At 38.8% G+C, this 26631-nt stretch overlaps 1 protein-coding gene across 3 annotated transcripts; it reads right to left on the reverse strand.

The window, feature by feature from the left end:
* Window positions 1–1393: 1393 nt before the first annotated feature.
* LOC133272572 (arylsulfatase D-like) lies at window positions 1394–16450 on the reverse strand. 3 transcript variants are annotated; one of them, XM_061459839.1, is made up of 11 exons: window positions 16309–16450; window positions 13738–13841; window positions 13056–13205; window positions 11949–12070; window positions 10405–10527; window positions 6146–6569; window positions 5027–5163; window positions 3965–4099; window positions 3186–3348; window positions 2772–2893; window positions 1394–2099 (listed from the first exon to the last, which is right to left on the reverse strand). In XM_061459839.1, the coding sequence occupies exons 2-11, from the start codon at window positions 13761–13763 to the stop codon at window positions 1729–1731; spliced, it is 1773 nt and encodes a 590-aa protein (XP_061315823.1). In that variant the 5' UTR covers window positions 13764–13841; window positions 16309–16450; the 3' UTR covers window positions 1394–1728. The 3 variants fall into 3 exon arrangements, with proteins under 3 accessions (XP_061315823.1, XP_061315821.1, XP_061315824.1); XM_061459837.1 differs by lacking the exon at window positions 16309–16450 and adding an exon at window positions 15831–16114; XM_061459840.1 differs by lacking the exon at window positions 16309–16450 and adding an exon at window positions 14023–14300.
* Between the last annotated feature and the right edge of the window lie 10181 nt (window positions 16451–26631).

Genomic DNA, 26631 nt, shown 5'->3' on the forward strand with positions numbered 1-26631 from the left:
TTCACACGTAATGTCCTGAATGTTTGTTGGTTCCATGGCACTTTGCATGTCAGCAGGGCCTGATGGCTGGGCTTTCATGGGCAAACACCTCTGCCCATGACAAATTCTGGCTCAGATGTCTTCCTCTATTCTCAAGCTATTCTCCAGTGCTATGAAGTATTTCAGTGCAAGAAGACTGGTTCAATCATATGAACAGGTATTTCCACATATTTTTAAAGGTGTTAAAAAATTGATGGGATGTAAAATCAAAGATACTAAACTGGCTTGAGAACGGCAGTGAGATTTTGGAAAATGACTGAGAAAATTGGAAAATTCCAGTCTGATTACAGTAATTTCTGGTAAAGAAAACACTGCACATTGAATATGAAAAACCTTTAAATCTAGCTAAAGAAAGTATCAGTGAAATCGAATACATTCAAATGAGAAATAAAGTACACACTGCTAACAATGGAGGAAATAAAACAGCAATCCAGTGCATATGAATTGATGGATTCAGTTAATCTCTTGAAGTTTTCACAGTAAGACTCAGTCCTTTTCTCATCAATAGCACTGATGGAGCATTTTGGTGAAGTAGTCTGTGAAATGCATGAAGTCACAGCATAAAAGAAAACCTTGCTTTTAAGCTGTAGGGCTTTGTTTACCTGCAGATTTCCTGGTGGCTGAATTGTGGAAAATGGGAGGAAAGAAAAGCAAGATAAAACAAATACATATCAAAGGAGATTAACAAGATAAAAGGGTACTAGCAGAACAGAAAAATAGTAAAAAATGTGAAACGAAGTGAATAGGCAAATTATATTGCCAGATGCCTTTTTCATAGTAAATTAGAGTTTGTTTTCATAACTAATATTGGGCATCTTTCTAAGAGTCTTTTTCTGAATCTGCTACTTGTTAGCAGGAATCAATTATAACAGATACTGGCAGCAATGTGCTCAAGTGGCTCAACTTGTCAGCGTGGCAATTCTGTGGCTCTCAATGACACTATGCCCTTGCCAGTGCTGCTGTGGGAGCTGGGTGCAATGGGACCTTTGGAAAGGGTCGTTTCCCTTTTGTGTTGTCCATTGAAAGAGGCTGACTCCAATCAGAGGAGTCCCATCCTTCCCAGAAATTGCAGACAGATGTTATCAAGCTTGTCATGTTTCCATGCTTTATTCCTCACTCAGGTAATTTCTTCTGACTCAGAAGCCTCACACTAAGCAGCTGCCATTATAACTGCTGCTGGAGGGACTAGATACAAAGAAAGAAGAAAGCTACTTTTGAAGCAGATTCTGTGAGGAACTGTGGGCAAAATTATATTTTAATTGTTTTGGAAGCCCTAGTCTGCAAATATTTATTATAGGGGCATCTTGTGCATGGCAGTAAGAAAATTAAGGGAGACCTTAGTCCAGGAACAATAAAACAAAGCAAAGCTTCTAAGTATATATTAATGAATAATAAAACCAAAGTTATATCATTACTTGTACAGCTCTAATCTTGGTCTGCTTCAGTCCATTTGAACTATTCAGTTAGTTGTCAGCAGATGCAAGTTAAAACACCTCTTCAGATAATTCTTTCTTTATCCCACTCTGAGAGTGTTCAGACTAAAACCAACTTTGACAAATACTGTGCCATTCGATGGAACAATTCTCATATAAAGGCTTTGTTAAAACAAACAACTAACCCACCAATCAACACCCGTAAAGAAAACACTCTGGATTTAAAACACTTTTGAGGAAGTAACTGCTCTTTCTTTTATAGGTTGGTGGGTTTATTGTCACCTTCCTTATCACACCAGCAGAATGGGAATGTCCCACAGCATGGCTGAAGCCACGGCTTCCACACGACATTGTACACGGAGAGCTGCTCTGGGACAGGAGTCAGTGTCCTGCGATGCTCTTCTATGGCTCTTCCAATCTTCTTTATTACAGTGTCAAAGAGGGGCTCAGTGTCAGCTGACAGAGGTTTGGCTTCAGAAGGGTCTTGTGAGAGATCAAACAGCAACGGAGGGTCATGATGGGTCACACCTTCCCCAAAACACGGACAAAATCCCCTATCATAACAAGCCCCAGCCCCGAGAGGATGAAAGATGGGAGTCACATAGTGAGCCTTCCAGATGGCTCCACCTGTCAAGAAAAAAAGAAGACTTGCAATGATACTGGTGGTTATCACAAGGTATTAGAAGAGTGAATGTTTTTCTAGAGCTCATTTCTGGTTGTACTTCAGCTCTATACTTATTAATTGATATAATATTGCAATAGAGTTCATTTCTGGTTGCACTTTGGCTCTACACTTATTAGTTGATATAATATTGCAATTTCAGTTACAGTTAAGTGCAGCAAAAATAAAGCAATATTGTAAAATGATTTTTGACATTTTGAAATTTCTCCAAAATTTTGAGCAAGTATCAGTTAAAAAGCTTTGTTTTTTATGAAGACATGTAAAAAAAGCTTTGGAGTTTTCATGGCTTGCTTCCTTGTTAAGTGAGCAGAAGGACAAAGGGCTGAGTCAAGGACTTCTCCATAAGACAAATAGGGCATGGGCTCCCCAGGCCTTGCATTCATATGGGGGGGTGGATGAGACCCACCTGAGCTCCAATAGCCTGCCTAGCATGTCCTGTGCCTTGAAGCCATGATCAAACTCTTTGTGCCATACAATGCAGACAATGCTTAGTAAGTTCTTTACAACTTTACACCTGGAACTACTCAGAAAGCTGTGATCCCAGAAAAAAACATGTTAGACAAATGTGCCCTCCCATAAACAGAACCTAATTCTTGGAAAAGAAGTTCTGTACTCACTGTCCTTCTGATGCCACCTTGCAGCATGTAAGTGAATGCCACAGTAATGAAACAGGAACTCATGCTCTGAGTGCTCAACCATTCCTCGCAGTAAAGGCATCAGATCCCGGCCGTCAATTACCCTAACAGAAAAAATGGAGACCATCAGACTGATGTAAGCTGTACAGGACTGTGTTCTTTCAGCATATCTCTTGCTGGAACTGGGAACTCTGAATGAGGAAAATGCTTGTAGAAGATTGCAGGTAGATGGTGAATCTCAAATGCAGAGAAGAGGTGACTGGGCTCTGGTGACATTTATGAGTCTAGAAAAGGAGCAGCAGTGGAAAACAAAAATGTCAGACTCTTAGAATGTGTTTCCAAACTCAATTTTCCATTGTTATGGAGTGAAGGAAGAATAAAGCCATGGGTTTATACCTGTCTTGTGGTAGTACTCCTCCAGCCAGATTAACTACTGTAGGATAAATATCCATAAGGCTTGTAGGTTCATCGATAACTTTGCCTGCAGGTAAAACTCCTGGCCACCTAAATATCCCTGGGACACGGATTCCTCCTTCCCAGCCTCCCATAGCTTTTCCACCTTTTATTAAAAAAAGAAAAAAGTTAAAACCATTTATTTTAAAATAAAGAGAAATGTTACTGTGTTATCATAAGTTAATGTTACCTTTATGAGCTTTCCTTTTCTTCTTACCACTAAGCTACTTTTCTTCAGCATCAGTGGAAGTGTGTTCACTATATGAGACCCCTTCAGTGACCTCACACACTCTTTTCTATTGTTTTACATAGTGCCCCTTCAGAGCTCATTGTGAACAAATTTTTCAGGCACAAAGTCATTTCCAAGCCTAGTTCTCGTCTTTCTTTTACAATCCTATAACACACCTGTTGTAGCTAAAGCAAAGGTTCAGATGTAAGATACAACTAATATTTAGTGAGAAGTTACACAACCTTAATAAAAATTAACTTGTGATCAGTTGCCTCCGGAGGAAATGACAGTTTGAGAATTCATGCTTATAAAGAACACCTGCACAGGCTAGAATTGCCCACATTTTTAAATGCCTAATTAGAATGAGACAGATTTGCTTCACAATGATAAAACACTATTACTCCTTGAGCGTACAGTCTTACCTAAGCTTTAGGGGTGTCCTGAATACTTTACTAGTTGTCGCAGGGTTGTCAGCAAACCTGACAGCTCTTACCTCTGTATATTCCATTCCAGCCACCCAGTTGTCTTTGGCCTTCTTGTCTTTCCAGCCACCCACCATGATCAGAGGCAAAGTAAACTAGTGTAGTATTTTTCAAGCCTTCCTTGTCAATAACATCTAGAACCTGGCCTGTAAACACAGGAACATGTAAGTATTAAAATGTAAAAATATCACTTACACTGAATAAATTTTAGCCTCTGAATTGTAAACATTCATCAATGTAATTTTTCATCTATGTAGGGATGGTCACTGTTTAAAAGAAGAGCAATGAGAAATGAGGAAGAAATGTCATGTAAATTATGATGTCTAGGCCACAGTCAGTATTTGTATGAAATTACTGGATGGATGTAATCCAGTTCTTTCCATATGTGTACCTGATTCTTATACCTTTTGCAAATGTGGCTACTTTTCCTCTGCCATGACTGGGTGATAAATAATTCTCCTTCCCCTTCATTAACCAGGCTGAAAAATAACATGAATCTAATTTCTGGGGGCATGCCAATTAATATTTGGGAACATTTCTGGATTTATGAATGGGGCTAAAAAATATTCACTGTGCTCCTGAATGCAGCAGTCACAGAGAAATAGCAAGGTGGTTTGCACATAGATTTAATTCACTTGACAGTTTCATCACGTTATGATGTGTCCTACTTAGAAACAGGTAGACATAAGAGGCTGAAATTCCCTGATCTTTAATAATCACAGAAAACTAAATAATTCTTATTTATCTAGTAAGAAAAGCAAGAATGCTTTTTGACAGGAGCCAAGGGGACATGGCTGTAAATATGGGGATATGGTTAAAACTGGTAAACACTAGACTGAAAAAACTGAATGAACAGAAAGACTCATTTGGTCCAAAACTGGAGAAAATAAAAAGCCAACTCTGTGAGCCAACAGCGCTCATACAAGATTGACAGATGTTCATGAAAACTTTAGGACTTTTTTCCTATTTGTTTTTAATCTCTTCCTCATTCTTTTAATAACAATATTTTTATTATATATTCAGACCAAGGTATTAGGTAGTTGAAGACATCATTATTTGGTATGGTGACTTACCCACCATCCAGTCCATTTCCTCTACATTGTCTCCATATAAACCATGGCTGCTCCTCCCAAGAAACTTCTCTGTGGTGATGAGCGGGGTGTGCGAATGTAAAAAGGAAAGAAAAAGGAGGAATGGCTTGTGCTTATTTCTAAAAAACAGAAATCAATTCAATCAACACTTTGTTATTTGTGTAATCAAGTAACTGGCAGCTCATCAGTGGGTTTGCCAGGCAAACCACCACTTCCAGAAGAACATGAGCTAAGGAGATTAGAATTTCTAATGAAACTGTACATATATACATAACTTTGCTGATAATAATATCTCCATATACTGGGTGAGAATAAAAGATTTTGTTTCATAAATAATTTTGACATTTACTTGTATTTCATCAAATTTTTAAAAATTAAAGCCCTTTGTTATTAGGGAGGAAGGTTCGCAATACATACAGAGGTCAATCGTAATGGAAAATGGTATTATGATTTGCATATATACACATTTCAAAAATCACTTCGGAAACATTTGACTTTGTAAGAAATTAAACCACAATGATTAAGATCTGGCTGTTAAAATAATGTTTAGCTGATATAAAATGACCGTCTTTTTTCCCTGAATCATAGCCAAAAAATTCCAGATTGAAGCTCCACTTTCTGCCATTGCAAACCTCAACTGTGCTACTGAAACAAAGGGAGTAAGTTCATCTCCTGCCAGCTGGTCCCTACAAAGCAGTCCATATGATAAGGCTACTTCACAGCTCTAATTCTCCTTCCCCAACCCACACATGTATTTCTGCCATCAGCTCTTATCACTTCAAGCTGCAATGTTGGTCTCATTGACAGAAATACATATTTACTCAATATAGCCTAGAAATATTCAATCCAACCCCTGGAAATTTGGAAATGTTATCAGCTTTAGTGAAGCTGTGAATAACAGACATCCTTAAAGCATAGTTTTTTTTTTTGTTTGTTTGTTTAATAGCATTATATCATTATAACATTACTAATAATTAATAGGCACAATAGTACTTATTATATAATATTACAAAATTATAAAAGACTTCACATGGGAAAGTGCCATTTAACAGCTGACATGCAAGAACCAGAAAAATTGTGATCAGTGGAAACATACTTTACCTTTCAATGAATGAAATGGACTCTTTCAAGATATGGGATGTTGTCCTGTCTGTCACCATTGGCTGCTCAGTAACTTCATGGTTTCTCATCATAATGCAGTTCCAGTATCGTACAAATCCATAACTGGAGAACCAGCATATGAAGAACAGGAGACTAAACCCAGCAAGGCAGGTGAGCATTTTCCAGCTGACTGAAATCAAGCCCGTCAGTCTTCCCAGAGCAGCGGTGAGTATAGCTAGGCCAATCATCTCAGTGGAAAACCAGAGCTTCCTTCTAAAGGCTCTGTCCATCTCTGGTGTTTCTGTTGGTTGGCAGTCACTTATTAGTGTAAAAGGCATACCATAAAAGTAGTCAAACCCGTGTTTTAAAGGATGATGACAATGGTCAGTGCGGGATTCACAGTTAACGCCTTGATGCCACTTCCCTGAAAATATAGGTTATTGAAATGTAAAGAGATAATATTAAAAAATGTGCTTTTCCTCATACAATACATTTCTGAAAAAAAAAATAAAATTCCCTACCTGTGATAACTTCTTCATCCTACACATATACACTCTGTAGTAATATAATGGGATACATGTTATGACTGATGAAAGTGAACTCCTACAGATTGTAAATTGGTGCTCTATATACATATTCATGCCCTCTAGCTAGCATAAAAGCCTGGACTATAAAGGGAATCATAAACTGGGGAAAATCCAGGTATTCAGAACCGAGCACAAATGTATGGCCTTCCTGGAGATTTGTCAGGTATGTAATAGGAGGAAGAAGTCCTTTGGTAAGCACAGGACAAAATAACATTGCTCTATTATTAATGTACTATGCAGGCTTGTTTCTGGAAAGTTTTGAATAACTTAATGTCAGGACTATGGCAACAATCAGCAATGTGTTGGTGGCAGACTAATAAGGGAAGCTAGGGATAGTATATTCAAGCAACTGGCAGGTCAGCAGTGGGATTGCCAGGCAAATCACCAGTTTCAGAAGACCATGAGCTCAGGAGATAAGGATTTCTTATGAAACTGTACTTATGTACATAGACTTTGTTTATAATAGTATCTCCATACATTAGGTAAGAATAAAATATTTGTTTTGTGAATATTTCTGTCATTTACTTGTATTTCCTTACATTTTTAAAAGTTAAAGCCACCTTCTTTTAAATCCTGAAGTCTTCATATATCAAAAGGAGCATCTCCTGACCTTTTGAGATACAGTTTGTTCTTTATTATGAACATATGTCTGCTATTATGATGAATGGCATATAAAAACCATGCTTTTGCTTCACCTCCTGTCTATTCTAATAGACTGGTTAAGCACTTATATGGAGACGTAACAAATTGGCTCATCTGACTTAAACACTGAGGCTTGTGAATATCTGAATCAGGTGACCAAATCTACCTCTTATCAGAGAGATGAGTTTAATTGCATTTTATGATCTCTGATGTAAAGTGGGTCTTGAATACCAGATCTATAGACAAAAATGAACATTTGGAATTTTACTTGAAAACTGATTTGCAACTAATTAATATTGTGGACTAAGGAACTGTGCACTTACAGAAGGATATTAACCTAAACAAGCCATTCACACACACACAGTATGCTAGAGATTGGAAGGGACCTCGAAAGATCATCTAGTCCAATCTCCTTGCCGGAGCAGGAACACCTACATAATGTTATACAGGAATGTGTCCAGACGGGTTTTGAATGTCTCCAGGGAAGGAGACTCCACAACCTCCCTGGGCAGCCTGTTCCAGTGTTCTGTCACCCTCACTGAGAAGAAGTTTCTTCTCAAGTTTAAGTGGAACCTCTTGTGTTCCAGTTTGTACCCATTACCCCTTGTCCTATCATTGTTTGCCACTGAGTAGAGCCTGGCTCCATCCTCGTGACACTCCCCCTTTATATATTTATAGACACTTATAAGGTCACCCCTCAGTCTCCTCTTCTCCAAACTATAGAGACCCAGCTCCCTCAGTCTTTCCTCATAAGGGAGATGTTCCACTCCCTTAATCATCTTAGTTGCCCTGCGCTGGACTCTCTCCAGCAGCTCCCTGTCCTTCTTCAACTGAGGGGCCCAGAACTGGACACAATATTCCAGATGCAGTCTCACCAGGTCAGAGTAGAGGGGAAGGAGGACCTCTCTCGACCTACTAACCACCCCCCTTCTAATACACCCCAGGATGCCATTGGCCTTCTTGGCCACAAGGGCACAGTGTTGGCTCATGGTCACCCTGTCATCCACTAGGACCCCCAGGTCCCTCTCCCCTACACTGCTCTCTAACAGGTCGTTTCCCAACCTATACTGGAACCTGGAACCATTCACGATGTTACCAGTACATATACTAGCAGCCAACCCTGAGTAGGTTTCAATAGAATCTCAATGCATTACAGTAGGAGCAGAAAAAGCTACTTTAGAGGAAAAAAAATGCTGCTTTTTGGATATAAATAAAAAGGAAGAGTGAAAATTCCACTCTAGGTAAATGAATTGCTTTCAGCTAAAATTTCTGCTCAGATTACCCCTTCAAACATTTAAAGCCAGCTTTAGAATGAAACAGGTTTATAATCAACGCACAGATGCATTGGTCATAAATACAGGTGCAGCTAAAGTGTCGTTGGACTTCAGATGTACTCCAACACCTAAATCGCCAGCTGAGGTCGATAGAGGCTTCTGACATGCTACGAAAGTTGAACTCTCCAGAAGATGAACTAAATGTATAATTAAGATAAATTAATCTCTGAGGGCATATGCTACACAACATTGGTTTTCTGACCACAAAGACTGCAAAAAGTTTCCCTACAAAAAATTCTTATTATCACATCAAGCTGCAGGTTATTAATAGGGTTTAACTTTTAAACTGTTTGTGCTCAGAGCAAAACAATCACAAACTGTTCAGGTGAGACTATTTAGTACTCATTCAACTGTGGTGACGTAGGTAGATGTTGCATAAGATCTCTTGCTTCATGAATTGAATGTAAAGTTCTTATGCTTGGGTTTGTTGTTTTTTTTGCCACTTATCACTAGTGCTTTCCATCATCCCTTAGAGTGCAATTAAACAGAATCTGTCAATTGGGTTAAACTAAGTGATGTTTATATTATATTAGTGGTGTCTATAGTGTGGTTTTAGCTGAGATGCCTACAGGGAAAATGTCAGCCCATTTTGCTAGCTATCTTCCAGGAAGCATGCAGCACAACCTCCCTGCAGTGCAATTCCTTTGACAAAGTGGAGACAAATCTGATTGTTTTGCTAGTGTTAACATCTGAAACCAAGCTGAAGCACGTGGCTAATAGACATGGTCTTTTTTATAAGCTGATTAAAGCAACTAAAATTGTATCGGAACAAAACTAACATGGGAAGATTCCGTAATATAGAACCAAAAATTGTGGAGGCCTTCATTTAGTGTTGTCCTTATGGTTTTAATTTATTCTGCTGAATGAATAAAAATCCATTTCTGCAGAGACTTCTATTAGCAAATTCAGTTTATTTGTGTAGCCAATATTTTTATGTGTCAGACATAGATTTTGGATATTGATATTTAGATGCTCAGAGAGGTAGGGCAAATAGCTGAAAATTCATCTCAGGAATACTTGTGTTTTATCAGTTTGTGGAACTATGTGACGTGTAAGATGAACAATTTTTTAAAATTGGAACATGACCAAAAGTTACAACTGTATAAGAAAAAAAGAAGTCCTATAAAATCTAAAGTAAAATGGCATTTGTATTAATGGTGAAGGAGGCAGTGTTTTACGGGCTGTGCTGAAATCTTGGTGAACTGTAGTGGCATGCTGTAAGTAAAAAAAAAACAAAACTGTTTCTGTGTTTGAAAGGACAAATGCTGTGACATTATGAACTGTCTGTTGGTTTAAGTAGCAGCTGTTCTGTTTTGTTGTGAATCTGCTCTGAGCTGTGTAAAGCATCACCATGCATATTTAAATGGCACTAATGTGTTTTTTTTTAATCACATTGTATTGGAATAGTTACCATATTCCTGATAGAAAAATACGGAAGAAATATTAACATATTTTCTATTATTTATTTTAACAACCACAGCTGTGCCTGAAGGCAGGTCAGCAGTAAAAATTGTTTTTATCAGATGCCTGTTCTTTCAAGAGAAATTGTTTTTGTTCAGGGTTTCATCTTACAGGATATTCTTAAATCAGGAAATAATAATATTACAACTGAGGTATGAACAGTTGCTTACTATAACAAATAGTTTGTGTGAGATGTGCAGGACATTTTAGGCTGTCTTCAGGAGTGTTCCCATACCTATCAGTCCTGTGCTGTAGCCTTGCTGCTGCAGTATTCTGGCAAAAGTGGTTTCATTTGGAGGAAGCCCTCCTGAGCCACCATTCCAAAAGATAACACGGTAATTGTTTACAGCATCCATCCCTAAAAATACAGTAATAAAAATCTTAGTAAGAGTAGCTGGTAGAGTATTTTTATGAAATACAATTTCTTGTTTCCTGGTTTTAGTGATATTATAGTGTTAAATATTTATCCTAATGCTGTTTGTTTGGAGAAATGAATCTAGGACTCTAGTCAAGATTAAGGAATTAAGACTCCCCATTATGTAACACCTGTTCTTCTTTGTGTCTCATACTGAGACATTATATTTCATTGTATTTAGAATGGCCCAGTAGCATCCAGGCTGTGTGACCTGCACTTAATTATCATGACTGTCTGCACAGGGAGGAGGGTAGGGAGACTTCAGCCCTCCATCAGCCTCAAACTCCAGCTTGCAGAAGGCTGCATGGGAATTCAGGTTTTCCCTGTTCAGTGGCATGGCTGTTAAGTGACTTCTGAAACCCACAGGGTAGCTAGGTAGCACTGCAATCTTCTCCTCCCCTGCAGGTTTACGCCCTGCCATTGAGCATTATATAGTGGCATGACCCCATCGTATAAGACTATGTGAAGTACAATCTGTCATGGAAGTGTTGAATATCTCTGGCCCCATTGTTATAGTGGGAGGGAGTCTGTACAAGCTCATGTGCATTTTCAAGCTATCTATCTCAGTGGGAGCTGTCATGACAAAAGCAGGATGACATGTCAGCTTTAAAATGCCTTGTGAAGGAATGGATTGAAGATCATTTGCAACAGAACAAATGTTAGAGAGTTGCTGTTAGAAACATGCAGAGTTTTTTATTTTTCATACCTCTTCATCTCAGGGATGTGGTTTGACAGGATAGTATTTTTACTCAGAAACAGAACTGGGAAAAATAATATAGCTGTCAAACTGTTATTTCATAGGACGGATGAATTCTGACACATAGGTAACAAAACTTTCTTGTAAATTACTCGTTCTGCACCTTGACTGGAGGGAATGGACACACATCTACATACATCTAAGCTGCTCCCTGCAGGGCCAAGCCATTTCTGATATATGATGAGAAGTCATCCATGACAAATTAATGTAGCTAGTGCTTTAGAAATGTATTATTATTGTTCATATTCTCTGCCATGACTGTTTTTGAATGTAACAATTTGTGTTAACTCCATTCTGCTTGCAATCTGTGCAATAGAGCACCAACAGGCAACTGAAGTTGTGAGCTGAGGGGACCAAGCTGCTCTGCAGGGCTGGTTATTCTGGGCTCTGCTTCCTCCAGGTCGATTCATTGTACCCCATAAATATAGTTGTCACCTCAAAGGTACTAATCCTAACTGGCGTGTTTTTGTGTGCCTCAGGGAGGGATGACATATCTGTGGCACCCCTTCTATTTGCATACCCTCATTTCTTTTGTTCCCAATGTATGACATTGTTTCTTTCAGCAATAAAGCAATGCTTAAAGGCTGCTTGGTTTTGCAAGGCAAACCTGATCGGAGGGGATATCTGCCAGTGAGGAAAGCTGCTCTGCTGGGGGTGCAAAGTGGAGCTGCAGCAATATGTTGTGTCAGTTTCACTCCTTCCTTTGCCAGGCGATCAATGTTTGGGGTCCTAAAAATGAAACCAACACTGTCAGAGAGTCCTTGAGGGAATAAAGATGAGGAATAATATACTTATCCTCATTTTGCGAAGCTTATTCTGTTTCTAGATGGCTAGGAAATATTTTTCTTATTTCATTTTAAATTCTTCAAGTGATGGGAAAATATTTCTTTTCTTTCTTCATTAACAATTTCTACCTGGATACATTTCAAGCCAATCAATCATTCCTTCATGTTTCCTGAGCCCTGTGAAGGGCCTTGCAGAAATATACCTCACTGCTCCTGAAAAGAAAACTCATGTCTTGAGCATGTTGCTGTGCTGAAGTGGAGGCCCGGCCATGCAGAGCCCCATCAGCTACCTGTGATTATCAGCTATCTGTCAGAAATTTTCCAGCTGGTACCAACTAGGGTGAGATTCTGAGTACTTTGCTGGCTGAGGGTAGTGATTGTACCAAAGAAGAGACAAGTTGGTAGGAAGCCAGGAGGCAATACCACGACATGATTTTCAAAACCAAGGCAAACTCTATGTCCTTGGGTCTGAAAAGAGAAATATTTGCTAGTAACATAGCTTGTTAAAGTGGTTTATACTGTATTTTGATTGGAGACTGGGAAAGAATGGCAGAATAAAGTTAAATGAGGTACTGAGGCCTGATATGTTGAAGGAGGGATAACATTTCTGTCTTTGGGCACGTGCAAGAGCACAGCTATTTCTCAATGTCAGGCAATTAAAAAATACACAAGAACAGTTGACATACGCCCACAGTAAAGCAGCTCTGGAGAGAAAAGCTGGCCCTGGGAATACTCTCTAGGCTGTGAGATAATCCTGGTAGTGCTCTAAATTTACCATTAATAGCACCCATGGGAAACCCTCTGATTCCTCCAGGAAATGAACTTGAAGACAGCTTGAATAGATGATGATGTCAACCAGAGGCAAAGAATTGCAGCCCTATGTTAAATAACACACCAACTCTGTTCCCTGTTATGCTTAGTTTCCTTACCTGATGGTATCATTCCCATAGCAACCTACATCCCCTATGCCAAGATCATCAGCCATGAGCAGGACAATATTTGGCTGTGTGATGATGGAAAGCTGTGCAACTTGAGTCTGCAGAAGTAGACCGAATATCAGGGATCTGATCAGGGATGTCCTGAAACAGGAGAAAGAAACAAGCCGATGACCTGGCCACTCCCCAGTACTACTGCATGCGGCTGAACACCTTCCTGCATGAGCTTGGCTGCAGACCAGATCACTCTCTGTCCAGGTGCAGAAGTGTTAAGTTTTAATCATTGACCCAAACAGTTTTCATGAAAAGAAAAATGTCAGGACTATAACTTTAAAAACCTGCTTTTCTGATTCTCACACTCTGTCTTGGGAATTTACATGTGACACAAGACGTATACATGTTGTTGCTTTAGTGGCTTGGGGTGTTTTTTAGGAGTTGGTCTGGGAAGCTGAGAATGGAATCAGCTTCCTCTGACATCCTTCTTTCCCAGACTGGAACCTTTGTGTTATGAAAAAGTTATGAATAAGAAAATAACACAACCAAACAAACAAAAATAACATTGTGAGTATACTTTATAGATAACACTACTTTTTTATAATACAATATTATGTCATTATTAAACTTTGCTCACTTTAGATCTAAGTACATAGCAATAAATCATGAACTTTTTTCTTACCAGCAAAATGTTAGTTGCCAAATCATTTCTGCATTTGGAGTGTTCAGATCCCGGAAAGCCAAAAGAGAGAGCACCTTATCATGTTTGTATCTGACTAGTAGTCGCTGCAATAAAAATGGATAAAAATCTTAATCAAAGCCTATCAACATTCTCTGTTTTATTTATTTCAGTGCATCGTAGATCATACCCTAAAAGAAGAAGGGTAAAGGCAGTAGAGAAGTTTATCTTAAAATAGTAAAATAATTCTCTTTTCTTACACGACTCAGCCATATGAAAAATGCTTACTGTTCAGAAAGGGAGAGAAGAGCTTTATAAATCCAGTCCTCAATATAATTCAATTTTCTGTAATCACAGAGAGAGTAGCAGACTGCTGCTTATTCACGTGCCAAGTTTCCTTTCAGGCTTTTAAGAGTTATCTTTAGTTGCAGGAATTCTAGTCATCCTCTTCCAACAATGACATTTTCTTGGAACACATTGAATCTGTGACCTCTTGTTGTTTGAGCTGAGCCTTTTCCTTCTTTGTATGTGTCAGATTTTGGAGTGTGATTCTCCTTTCCCCCTCTCTGCACAGCTTTCTGCAAGGGTTTCTCTGGGGATTTCTCTTACTGGCAGGGTGAGACAACTGTTTAAAGGCTCTCAAGAGTGGGCCAAATGCCCTTAGTTCAAAGGCTTTAAAATAGACTGCTTTCAAATTTATCCCTTATCTGATTAAACTGCCCCAAGAGTCCCAATTTCATAAATTATGTTGGGTTTACATTTTTGAAATGATAGTATTTTGCAGCTTAGTTAATATCCATAGTTATCACATTTTTTTTTCATCAATACTGCAAGCCTCAATGGGAAAATTTAAATTTCTATGCTTAGGAAATTGGCATCCAAACAGCTCTAAACACTTAATTATGAACACCAATGCTGATGCAGCATCACTGTTTACAGAGACATTCAGTTTCCTGCATTTAGATTTGTGCTTTTGCTGCATCCTAAGTAGGTATAGGAAAGATACTGGAGGACACCTGAGCTGTTGTTTACATCCTATGTACTCCAAAAAAGCTGAAATAAATGGGAGTTGGAAATATTAAAATTCAATTCCGTAGTTGGTTGTCACTAACTGACTGCACTTCACAGTAGTGATACACTGATGCAAAGCACAGCCTGGAGCTCAAGGCTGAGCTTCCTCAGAAGCTGCCTGTAGTATAGAAAAAACAACTGACATTATCACTGTCAAGCCATTTCCTTAGTGAAAGGTAATGGGAATCCAGTCAGAGAAACTTTAGCAGAGAAACCCTGGTGGGAGCAAGAGGGGCAGTGAAAGCAGCTTGCCCTGTTCCCTTGCTGAGAAGCTGGGGGGAGCCCAGCTTCCCACACAGCCATACAGCTCCTTGCTTGAGCCCTGGCAGCTGGGACAGCAGCAAGCATCTGCCTGATTCACTCACAAGCAGTTTAGAGGATGCCTCTTTGGGACCACTTTTGCCTAAGTGGCACTTAAGGCATGCTGCAAGCAGAGTCCCCTTTCTTATCTGAACTGAATTCAGCTTCAGCTTAAAGCAAAACTCTTTTCTCCCTCTCCCATTATTTAATTCTTCCATAGCAATTTAGATTTTATCCCTTTCTTCATCCATTTTAATGATTCGGGGGGTATAGCTTGCATATCTTTCATATTTTGCTAACTCTTTTCCTTTACTAACAGGAATGTTTTAGTCTGTCATTACTTTTCTATCAAATACTTAAAAGATACTGAAATCTCCGTTCAAGCCAGTTTCCATGAGATAAAATATTCATCATTTTAGATGCACTCAGATACACTTTTCACAAGACTAGTACCAACTGTTCAGTCTGTGAAAATGTCTTTTAAAAAAACATATTTTGTAGACTTGATATAGATAAAATAAAAGCCACACTCATTATGACAAATTGCTGCAACTCTCACTTTATACATAGGCTTGTATGAAAGTAATGTTATTGTAACCAAAAATACCTTTTAAAAAGTTTCTCAAGATATTTTTATCTACAGAGCCAAAAAAATAAAGCATTTTCCAAATGCCCACTAAAATTTTCCTGTGCATTCCCAACAGAGTAAGGGAGGAATACTGTACCTGGTTAAGTTATGCTCAAAGCAGGCAGCTGATAATCTGGAGGGTGAACTTATTTTCAGTTGATTTAAAACTATTCCAAGTATTCCAGCACAACAACTGCTGCTACAGCACAGGGTCTAACATCTGTTGTTGAAGGCATTCCTTAAATCTGCCCTAGCTGTTCATGCGCAGTCTGCACAGGAAAGTCATGTTACACCAGAGCTTGCAAGCAGCTGGGTGTTCTAATGTATCCTGGAGTTCCTAAAGCTGTGCTTCCCACTGCCGTTTGCACAATGCGACTTTCATACGCCCAGTGAGGGCCAGGCTGGGGAGCATCACAGATGTAGCTAAAACACTTTCTGTCCAACCACTGTTTTCTCAAGGGGAAGGAAGGACCTCCTTCAAGTCTGAGACACTCCCATGAAAGGCACTATAAATAACAGCTTCCTTTAAAGCTCCCCAGTTTTCCAACGCAGAAACAGAAAATCACTGTACTTACAAAGCAGCAATTCTTTGCCTATAGAAAAAAAAATGAGCAAATATCTTCACTTCATGGCAGCCCCGAGTGCCTACAGTGATGGCGAGGTTATCTCTGCACACACAGTAAGAAACTGTTTTAGGATGTGGGGAGGAAATGCCAGCAAGAGACCTGAATTCGTTGTTCCTGAAAATTAGTCATTTGGCTTCACTTGTGAGGGCTGTCTTTTTTTTATTCATCACTCAAAGGGACAAATTAAGACTACATGCTGGCTAATACTTGCTTTCTTGATTTTTTCTTTGAGTCCTGTTGTACCAAGTGTTTTGGGACAGCATGAAATACTATCAAACAGAAATCTTGTTTTATTGACAGAGAATTTCCTGTTTTCATATCTTAAAAGAGAAGAGAGATGTTGTGAGTTGGTGGTTCATCACGAATTGCAGTGCTCAGGTTGGTTTGCTAGTGGAGGTAAATTAGAGTACCATAGGTGATCCCTCCTCTGCTGTCTCCCACCCCAACGTTTCCATGCTGGAGTGGTTACACAGAGGAGAAACCATGTGTCTGGTTTTACTTCTCTCAGTGCTTGCTTCATTATCCCCATCCATGTTACAGCATCGCAGTCTGTACCTTTCCAGTTCTTAGTTGTGCATTTAGCCCTTCAGGATTCTTTAAGGTATATGGGATTTCTTGTTGTCTGATGCCCTCTGCTGCTGTGTATTTTCTAATAAGAAAGCACCTTCTTTCTGAGGTGCTGGGGTTTCTGTCTGGGTTGCAATCAGTTCCCGCCAGGTTCTTGCAGATGGGGTCTGTGACACAGCATTCGTATTCTTGTGTTTCTCTAGGACTTCTTGCAAATTCTATGATATTTTTACCAGAGAACCACAAACTGTAATTTCTATGTCATTACCAAATTTAGAGTATAGCAGAAAATTTAATGCATGTGTACAGTTACAGCGCATGAACACTTCTTCGTTGTTTTGTACATAGCCTTCTTCTAGCACAGAGAGAGCCAGAGCAGATCACCACTGTAAATAGTACTCGTTGAAATCTGGCTTCTGGGAATTACCTCATCGGCACATTTATGGTGCAATGAGGATAAAGGAAGGAGGGTAGTGCCTGTGGTCTAAAGACTTTCCTCTTACACTGACAACTTGTGCTTATTTTGGCATTTGACCTTTGAAGGAGGGAAAAGTGAACAGCCTCTCACTGACTCCACTTAAAGACAGCATTTTTAAAGGGACTAGGCAAAGCTAATTCTGTTCCCACTAACTGGGTCTACCTGTTTTTCTGTGTGGAAATCTTTAGAAAGTCTGTATTTGTTTAGGATGTGGAATGGATGGGGAATTTTGCAGAAGTGCTTGTCTTTCTCCTCATTTTCTTTGAACTGAGTACTGGAAGAAGTAGTACTGACCCTATTAAAGTACTTCAACATCTAAGAACAGAAGGCCCAAGTCAGCAGCAGTTTAATACTAGCATATGATGATTAAAAGGCTCCCTCTAGTGACTAATTTTAAATCTTATTATTTGTAATTTGATTCACACTCTACCTTTCTAAAAGTCTTTGCACATTGATCTAAAACGGTTTTATTTCTTTGAACTCTGACTTATACTAGATCTTCAAGGCCTGAATGTCCAGGAGCAGTTGCAGAGCCTTACCTGTTGTCCTGGAGCATGTAATAGAGGTTTGTGACACTGGCAAGGAACCTAGCTTGTGCACTCCAGGACTGCTCTGCAATGTTTGCCAAAGTGTGGTAAGTGGGGGTGAGTGGGAGAGTCACTTCCAAAGTGCATTCCTGGCCCAGAGTAAAGCAGTAGTTCAGATGCCCCAATTCCTGCTTAAGGCTCAACTTGGAAGGCTGCTGCTGACAGGTCTTAGAGAATGATACAGATTACCTGCACACCACCTAACCTCTCATAGAAATCTAAAAATCAGTGTATATTTCCATTAAAAAAAAAAAATTACTGTGTTGTCTAAGTACAATTCTAGCATGATAATTTATAAGATAATATAGTGGAAAACCACAAGCCAACAGTGTCACTAAATAAAGACTAGATAAGGCACTCAACAGGGTATCACAGATTTTCAATGTTTTCATAAACTTGAGTAGTATGAAGTCAGGAATGCCTTTGTGCTATTTTACTTCATTAAAGATTTTCAGGATGAAGTATAGGAGGCTTTAGTTTCTATTGCTTATTAATTAGTAATTAATAATAATGGTTATTAATAATTGGACATTATATAAATTTCTAGTAAAATAAACAGCCTAACAACTTGGAGTATTTCATATTCAGGCCATTTTTTCTGTCTACTGGAAAGTGAACATTGAAACCCATGACACAGGAAATGGAAGCCATATCGTAGACCAAATGTTGCATACAGATTGCATATACCTTGCAGGGTTCAGAACAACACTCATATTTGTCTGCAAACAGACCCAAAGGCAAAGTCAAAAAGACACCCTGGAGTACATTTTGGTAATGGTTATTGTTTTAGTTTTATGGACATGTTGCTCCTTGTTACTACAGTTCACAAGTTGACTTAAAACTCTCATCAGTATTCTTCTGGCAACTGCCATACGCTGCAGTTTTTGAGTTTAGCATTTCAAAAGCCATGACGTATTTTGATTTCAAGCCTTCTAATTGTAATTGTTACCACTAAAAAAAACAATGGAGATAAAAAAGGAGAACAGCGACTTGTAAATGCAGAGGATTAAAAATAGTTCTTGCTAAATCAAAGTCCCTTTTAATAGTAATTTTGTATTACAAACTTGCAGAAGAGTGCTTGTCTTTCAGAACTGGGGATCGCCTTCAGAGTAGATCCTCTTGCCTGTTTAAAATCACAAGTCACATAAATTGTCCATCGCAATTACAACAGTTGAGCACCCAAATGATCTCAGCACTGCAGAAAGGAGATGTGCAGGTTGATCACAGGGATATTGTTTGCAGTCTCATGGAACGCAGTTTTGCTCCAGAAATCAGCAGTGGGAACATTCCTGATAAAGCCACAATGAAACAGCTTTGCTGTGGAGGCTTACATAGAACAAATAATGGATTAGGAAGCCTGAAATATTTTTTTTTCCACATCTGTAGGCTCGGGAGGAAGTGAGTAAACAAACGTCAAAATACCCTTGGAATTTTAGCTTATACCTTACATGTTGTGATCTGGAATGCAAATACTATAACATCTGTAGCCTTATAAAAACACGGAGTACTACATTTTGCTCTCTATATACCAATTACCTATCAGTTTATGATGTTAAAGATTTAATTCCTTTCCCCCCATGTGAACATTTAATGTTAATATGTCTGGTTTTCCTACCCATTCCCTCCCTCTAGGCTTTTTGTGGTTTGTAATTAAGTACTGCAAGCCCTCCTTTTTAAGGGCCAGTGAATTAAATTCTACTGCTAGTGTAGCTTGAGGAAGGTCACCGCTACAAAATATGCCCACAAATGCAATTAGAAAGTTTCTTTTGCTCCTTGTATGTATGTCTATTGAGTCAATAAGAAATGTCTTCACATTGTGGATTCTCTTTAATTTTCTTGTTACAGAAGTTTAAGTAGTGACTTTACAGCTGGCATTTGTTTCAGCAGATTTTCAGAAGCAGAACTACAGTTCTCTTCTTCCATTTTGAAATAAACAAGTCTGTAGTACTTGGCAAAACATTTCCAGAGAAAATATACATGCCACATATTTACTAACAACAGCACTCATTTAAAAGTCTCTTTATTTTCAGTTTTATTTTAGAATTTACCAGCTTGGGTTTACCAATGAAGAGGATTATATTTCCCACAAACTGCAGACTTCCTTCCTTCCCATATTGTGTTACAGGCACTGGCCATTTTCCAAATATTAAACCAAGAGTTTCCCCTGTAGTTTTATAACTTAACTGCTCTCCAACCCAAAGTGCTCAGCAATACCAGGTACTTTATTTCTTTATGTTGCCAAAGTCAGCACTTGTCACTAGGGCTCTCCGAGTTTTTGATCATCAGCAATACAGGCTACATCTACATCCAGGTTTATCAAGAACCCAAAGATGCTCCACGCTCTTCATTTTCTCCCCTGCACACCCTTTCTCCTCTTGCCCCACCACAGACCAACAGCACTCCCTGACACAAGGCCCTTTGTTTCGGAGCCTTTACTAATCCTAAATGCTCACTTCGCTACAGAAGGCCTGGAAATTCATATGCCTCCTGAGCAGAGTTTTGACCTTTTCCAGCTCCTTCTTCCTACCCATGCCCCTGTGTGGGGACACCTTTTGGTGTTTCAGAGAGCTTGGCCTTCCCACCCAGCTGCTGTCCTGGTATTTGCTAAAATGCCTGGGACCTAACGCCCACTATGTCTGCTCACATTGGCTTCTGTCTCTGCCAGCACTGAGGCTGTGTTACATATGTCCTCTCTCTGCCTTCATCCATTCTCTTCCAGTCTGGTTAAGAAGGAAGAAAATTATGCTGTGGTTTGAAGCTCAACTTCTTTTAGATAGATATAAAAACACTGCAAATATCACTTTGAGGTCAGCAGACTCAGCTCTGACGTCTGCAGTTCCCCATGTCATTCCTGGAGACCACCCAGGAGGTTGCCCTCACTTTTGAAAGCAGAGACAGGATTTTGAACGACAGAACTATTCACTTCTGTCCTTTACAGACTCTGCATTAGGGAAATTACATCTTAATATCTAAGTTAATTTACATTTCTTATGCAGCTATGAGAGTGAATTATTTTTCATTTATTTCATTATGGTACATTTGTGTATCTATTTGTCTATGCATGCAAGAAAATTAAAAACATAATATTAACAGTGAAAACAGGTCCAAGATGCAGTAATTAGGACAATATTTGTTATGCTAGAGAGCTAATTAGGTTGTTAATGGTATGGAAAATGTATCTGAAGAAATTCTAATTACCATAGCCAAACAATTTCCTGTTCGGAAGACAAGATTATACAAAGTGTTCAGTATTATTCAGTCTGATGAATGGACAAAAGCCTTATGTATAATCTTCAAGAAAACAAGCTTTTTAATAGAAAAAACAAGTTTGCATTTTCCCATTTGTTGGGTTGAACATTAGGGTCAAATTGTCTGGGTAGAAACCACATGCCTTGCATAGACCATAACTTTTCCTGCCTCTCCTAACAACGTGTTGCATATGCTTTACACTTTCAACCCGAGATTCATAGTTAAAGTACTCTGCTGACTAAGTAACAAGCAGTTATTTGAGTCATGCCTCATTTTCTATTACTAATGCACACTCTCTGCAGCCCTCATTCCAGGCTGGGTTTATTGACATAGACACTTCAGAATTTGTGGAATCCTATTACATTTTGGTACCTTAAGTACTTTGGTTTCCTATTTCAACATAAAAAGTAACTTTATCTTTCATTAGGAACTTCCAAGTGCTAAATATCTTCTGGCTAAAATCCTGGTGATGTTTTTAAAACCCCGAAGTTGTTTTCTGAGTGTATTTTCGCCACTAGAGGGTAGACGAATACAACATTGGCCATCAAGCAAAAATGTCCTAATCTACAAGAAAAATAACTCTTTTGTTGCTTTTAGGATCCAGAGGCTTCTCCATCATTCTTTCAAAGTGAATGTTCAGATGGAGTAAAGTTAACAGGATACACCTCCTAGGCAAAAGGTGCATAATCAAAACCAGATAATTACCTTGATTGCTTGCAAACAGTCTTTGCAATTTGAGTGTCACGGTTCACTTCAACTTGTGTGTTAAGTTTGCAACACTGAGCCCAGGTATTCTCTAAGGCTGGAAAGCTGAAGTCTAGCTATGCAGTAGGTAGCCCAGAGTACTAATTAAAGTACTCAAGTACTTTTCATAAGGCTGGTGAGATTTTTAATTGGTACTTGTCCTCTATATGTCTGCTTTGCAATCCAAATCTCTGATCATGATGGCCATTTCTGTGAGGAGTTTTAATATCCTCTCAGAAAATTTATCTGTATGCAAGAATGCAGAATCTGGGGATAGACAGGTTTTTAAAATACAATTAGGCTGGTTTCTAACCATCTGGTGATAATATATAGTATGTGGAGTAGTATATTAGTGCAGCATCTCAAGGTTAAACTCAGCTTCTTGGTTAAACTTCTCTGAAGGTTTATGCACTGCAATCAAAGCATCTGTGAACTACAAAACAGACAATTACATTCTAAGACAGCTTTTTTTTTTGAATGAAATGGAAGGTGTTTATATATATCCTTTACCGCTTAGAATATCTTTCTAACATAACCAAATAAAGATTTTCTACTGAAAACAACTGCAGGACAAAAAATTTGTTGCATACAGCTCAGGCACTTTCTGGAGGATTCCTTAGTTCTGTAGAAACATAAATGGTGTACAGGGCTTTACACAGCATCCCTGGACTCAGGGTTTGTTCTATATGACTGTCTTCCAATTTCAGCCTATACATGTTTCTGTTCTTTCATCAGTCTGAAGGGTACTAGCTCTGATGTACTGGATATATTATAATTTGAGTTATTATATACGTTGCAGAATTAAATCCCCACCTGACTTCCTGGCTAAATTAATTTTTCCTATTTTTTTCCTAAAGCAGTTTAAAATGCCATATCACTTGCAAAAGAAAGACTTCAGATGTTCCACGGATTTTGTTTTACCTTTCTCAGTGATACCACTCACAGATGGCTGGTGCTTATCACTTATCACTGGTGTTTTGCTACACCATGTTCCTCTTTGACAGACTTCATAGTAGGATTCTCTGGTAGTGCTCTGCAAGGGATTTAGGGACTCCAGGGGAGTTTAACATATCTCAGATAAAAGAAATTACTCAAGAAATGAATACTAGATGTTGATAATTAGGCTGTCAAGAACAATTTATTAGCTCTCAGCAAGATACAATAACTGGACAGATTTTTTTTCTTTTGCTTTCACTAATTTCTTTTTTTTTTTCATTTCTGTGGAGTAAAAAACCTGCTCAAAAAATAACATTTTCCTCTTCCAACAAATCATTAATTGCTCTGTGACTCCTTAGGTAAGAAACATTAGAAATCAGTGAATTCTGTTTTAGAAGCACTCCTATAATGGAAAGATTGAAAACAAATCCCCCAAATTGTATACAAAGTAGAAGAGAATCAGAAGATAAATACAGCTTTTCACAAAGCTGAATTTTTATATATACAGAACAGATTTTGACTTCCTTAGAGTTTGCTAAAAGCATTAGATGAAAAAAACCCACTTTATTTAAAAAACATCTGCTGTAAAGAATTCCTCCTCTAAGCAGTCACCTTTCATTTCCTGCTGCCATACATATCAATAGTTTCCCTTCAGCTGAAACAAAGAAAAACAAAATGGGAACTGACACAGGCCCAGTGTAAATGAATGGCCTGAACTTGTTTATGCCTTCTTATCATAGAATCCTTTGGGCTGGAAAAGACTTTAAGATTATGGAGTCCAATCATCAACCTAACACTGCTGAGCCCACCACCAAACCACATTCCTAAACACCACACCTACACGTCTTTTAAATACCTCCAGGGATGGTGACTCCATCACTTACCTGGGCAGACTGTTCCAATGCTTGACAACCCTTGGGGGCCATGGGGGTGGGGGTGGTGTGTGTGCTGTGTGGGAATTCAAATATGCAATCTAAACCTGCTCCTTGGTACAGGCTGTCTGATAAGGGCATATATATATATGAGTGTGTATGTGCGTGCGCGCATGCACGTGTGTGCACCACTACCCATTGCCAGAGTACCATCTATAGACCTAGCACCCAATATGGCTGGACTACCACCTATAGCCCTATCAATTATAGCCCTGACCACAGGTGCATTGGGGAAGAAAGGGTGATCTTAACCTACCACAGCTGTGAGGAAAAGTTTATTCCCACCTGCTGGGTTGAGTCAGCAGCACTGATATCAGGCCTACTCCTGATGAAGAGCCAGAGGAAAGCAGGTGCTCTGTGCTGGGTGTGTTAATGGTGCTGGAAATGAAGCAAAGCAGCATGACACAGAGGCTGTTTGGGAAGATAAGACAAGAGCGTTTTTTGGCTTTCTTGTAGTCTGAGCCTGTGGATAAGGAGATGGACTCGAATAAAGCTGAGGATTTGCTCTATTCTGTGCTTGTTGAGGGTGTGTGCTCACTGCAGGCACCATTTGTGTGATTGGCATCCAGCTTAGAGTTTGTATATTAGTCTTTGATTCAATTAATATTTCCTCATTAGTAGTACGTTCTTGCTATTGTCATTCTTATGGGCTTAAGCCTCTAGGAGACGCATTCTCTGTACTGCAATAGAGAAAGTGATCCACGTGAGCTGTGGGTGGTGGATGTGTGAGAAGTGCCCTTTTCTGAGCACACACAGAAACTGTGAGAGATGCTGGAGGACCAACAGCTCTCAAGCACAGCTCATCTGTGACTTTTTCACAAAATAAGCAGCTTAGTTATTGCCCAAGCTGAATGAGACAATTATGCAGAAACATCATACCTTCTGTCTGTCTTGAACTGAATGCTGCATTGAGTACATACTTGAATGGGTGGCAAAGGAAATCTTTAGCATAATGCCATGCTTTGAAAATAAATACTGGTAATACCAAGGAAGTCTCAAAAACTGGGAGAGTGGTGATGATGTTTAAAATGCACAGGAAGATTGATCTGAACAAGCTTGATCAAGGTTAGTTACACTAACATGACCTGTCAAACCATTCTCATGCTTTTCTGTGCAATTACTAGTTTTGAAGGTGGTGGCAATCACGCATTGCAATCAACTTATGGCTTTGAAAGCCTTTATATAACATAGAATGAATTCTGACTGGTATATTGTTGGTGAGAAAATGTTATTCTGTCTTGTGTTTATATATAATCTTCCTCAGATCTAGTCCCATCAACTTTGCTCCTTCTGACTTGGAGCAAAAACTTACTGCTGAAGCCATTGCTCCAAGGACTGAAGACAACTAAGTAATCAAGACAGTCCTACACTGGAATTTGGATTACTTAAGATGAGTCATTTTGACAAAGACAGGGCATTCATATGCTGGACTGTGAAAGGCAAGTTATCAAGTAGGGAGCATATCCTGGGAAGAGTGGCTGTGAAAAGAGACTGGCAACAGTGTCCTTTTAACTTGGCAAGAATTGCCAGAATTAACCTATAGAGGAAGGATTATGTGATCATTGAATTTATACACACATTAGAGTAGCACAGTGCTAGGCAACTGTTCTTCTGATATCTGCTTTCTCAGAAGGGCTTTTGAAACAATGGAAGAGACACATAAAAATAATTTTAGAGAAAAAAAAAGACTTAATTAAAGAATGTACCAAGAGGTGATTGCTCACAAACATGCAGGTTTCTTAGGGGCTGGGGTGCACGGATAATGAATACTAGAATCGCTAAGATATTAATGTGAAATACATAACAAATACCGGTGGCTAGCAGTAGAATCTGGATAGATGCCTTCAAACAAGAAATAAGACACTATTTTTGATCACAGATTGGAGTTAACTATTGATGAAGGCATAGATTTGTCCCTTAACATGTTCAGCTCAAGCTTGGATGCCTTTCTGGAAGAATAATTTTAGCCAAATAGATTATTTGGCTTAATACAGAAATAAGTGAATGAAATGTAAGGTCTTTTGATATCTTGCAGGTCAGATTAGATGATGTAATGGGCCCTACTGACATACAACTCTATGAGTCCCTAAAAAGGCTGTTAACCCATGTTCTAGCAGTTCAGTGTAGACAAGACAGTCTAGACTGAAGCACACACCAGGAACCAGTGCTTTTAAGTGGTTTTGCAGGATACCTTTTCATTATAAAATACAACCCACTGGTTCAGTACAGGAGAAAAGCCAAGCTGGCCTTAAAGAAGGAATTACCTCCTTGGACCGTTTGTCCTTGGCAGACTTATAATAATGCCTAAATAACAAGTAAGGTGTTGTCTAGTCAGGGAGCAATTGAAAGCCACTGCTGCTCTTCTGAAATGGTTTTAATTTTGTTCTTCCAACATTCTGAACTTTTTTCAGCCAACTGTGGTTTGTTCCTGAGCATATGAGAAAACAATTATGCCATATTTCTCATGCCAATACAAAATGTTCACTATTAAAACAGCATATATTTTGTTCTTCATTCATAAAATCAACCTCTTCCCCATGATTGATTCTGCAGATTAGTACAAATATCTCCAGTTTGGTTTCAAATAAATTTCTAAAGTCTTTCTATTTTTTTTTTGTATTAATACTATAAATAATCTAGTGTAGAAAAATCATAGTGAATCATTTCTTTAAAGTGACTCTTATATCTGTGCATGTGTGACTTTATGTGAACTATATAAACCCTGTTACATTAGTTATCTTTTTAAAATACTTTGGCCATGGTTTTAAAGGGCTGCTCA

The sequence above is a fragment of the Pezoporus flaviventris genome, unplaced genomic scaffold, assembly GCF_033815535.1.
Source record: "Pezoporus flaviventris isolate CSIRO_AGI_PZ_B2104156 unplaced genomic scaffold, CSIRO_AGI_Pfla_v1 ptg000030l, whole genome shotgun sequence".
NCBI classification, from domain to species: Eukaryota; Metazoa; Chordata; class Aves; order Psittaciformes; family Psittacidae; genus Pezoporus; species Pezoporus flaviventris.

What these genes read in the sequence shown, in the direction of transcription:
- LOC133272572 (XM_061459839.1), bottom strand. Translation starts at nt 13,763, where the DNA reads ATGATTTGGCAACTAACATTTTGCTG. An exon ending in TGGCAACTAACATTTTGCTG is followed by an intron (nt 13,206 to 13,737) that starts GTAAGAAAAAAG and finishes CTCCTGTTTCAG; the next exon opens with GACATCCCTGATCAGATCCC. An exon ending in TATGGGAATGATACCATCAG is followed by an intron (nt 12,071 to 13,055) that starts GTAAGGAAACTA and finishes TTTCATTTTTAG; the next exon opens with GACCCCAAACATTGATCGCC.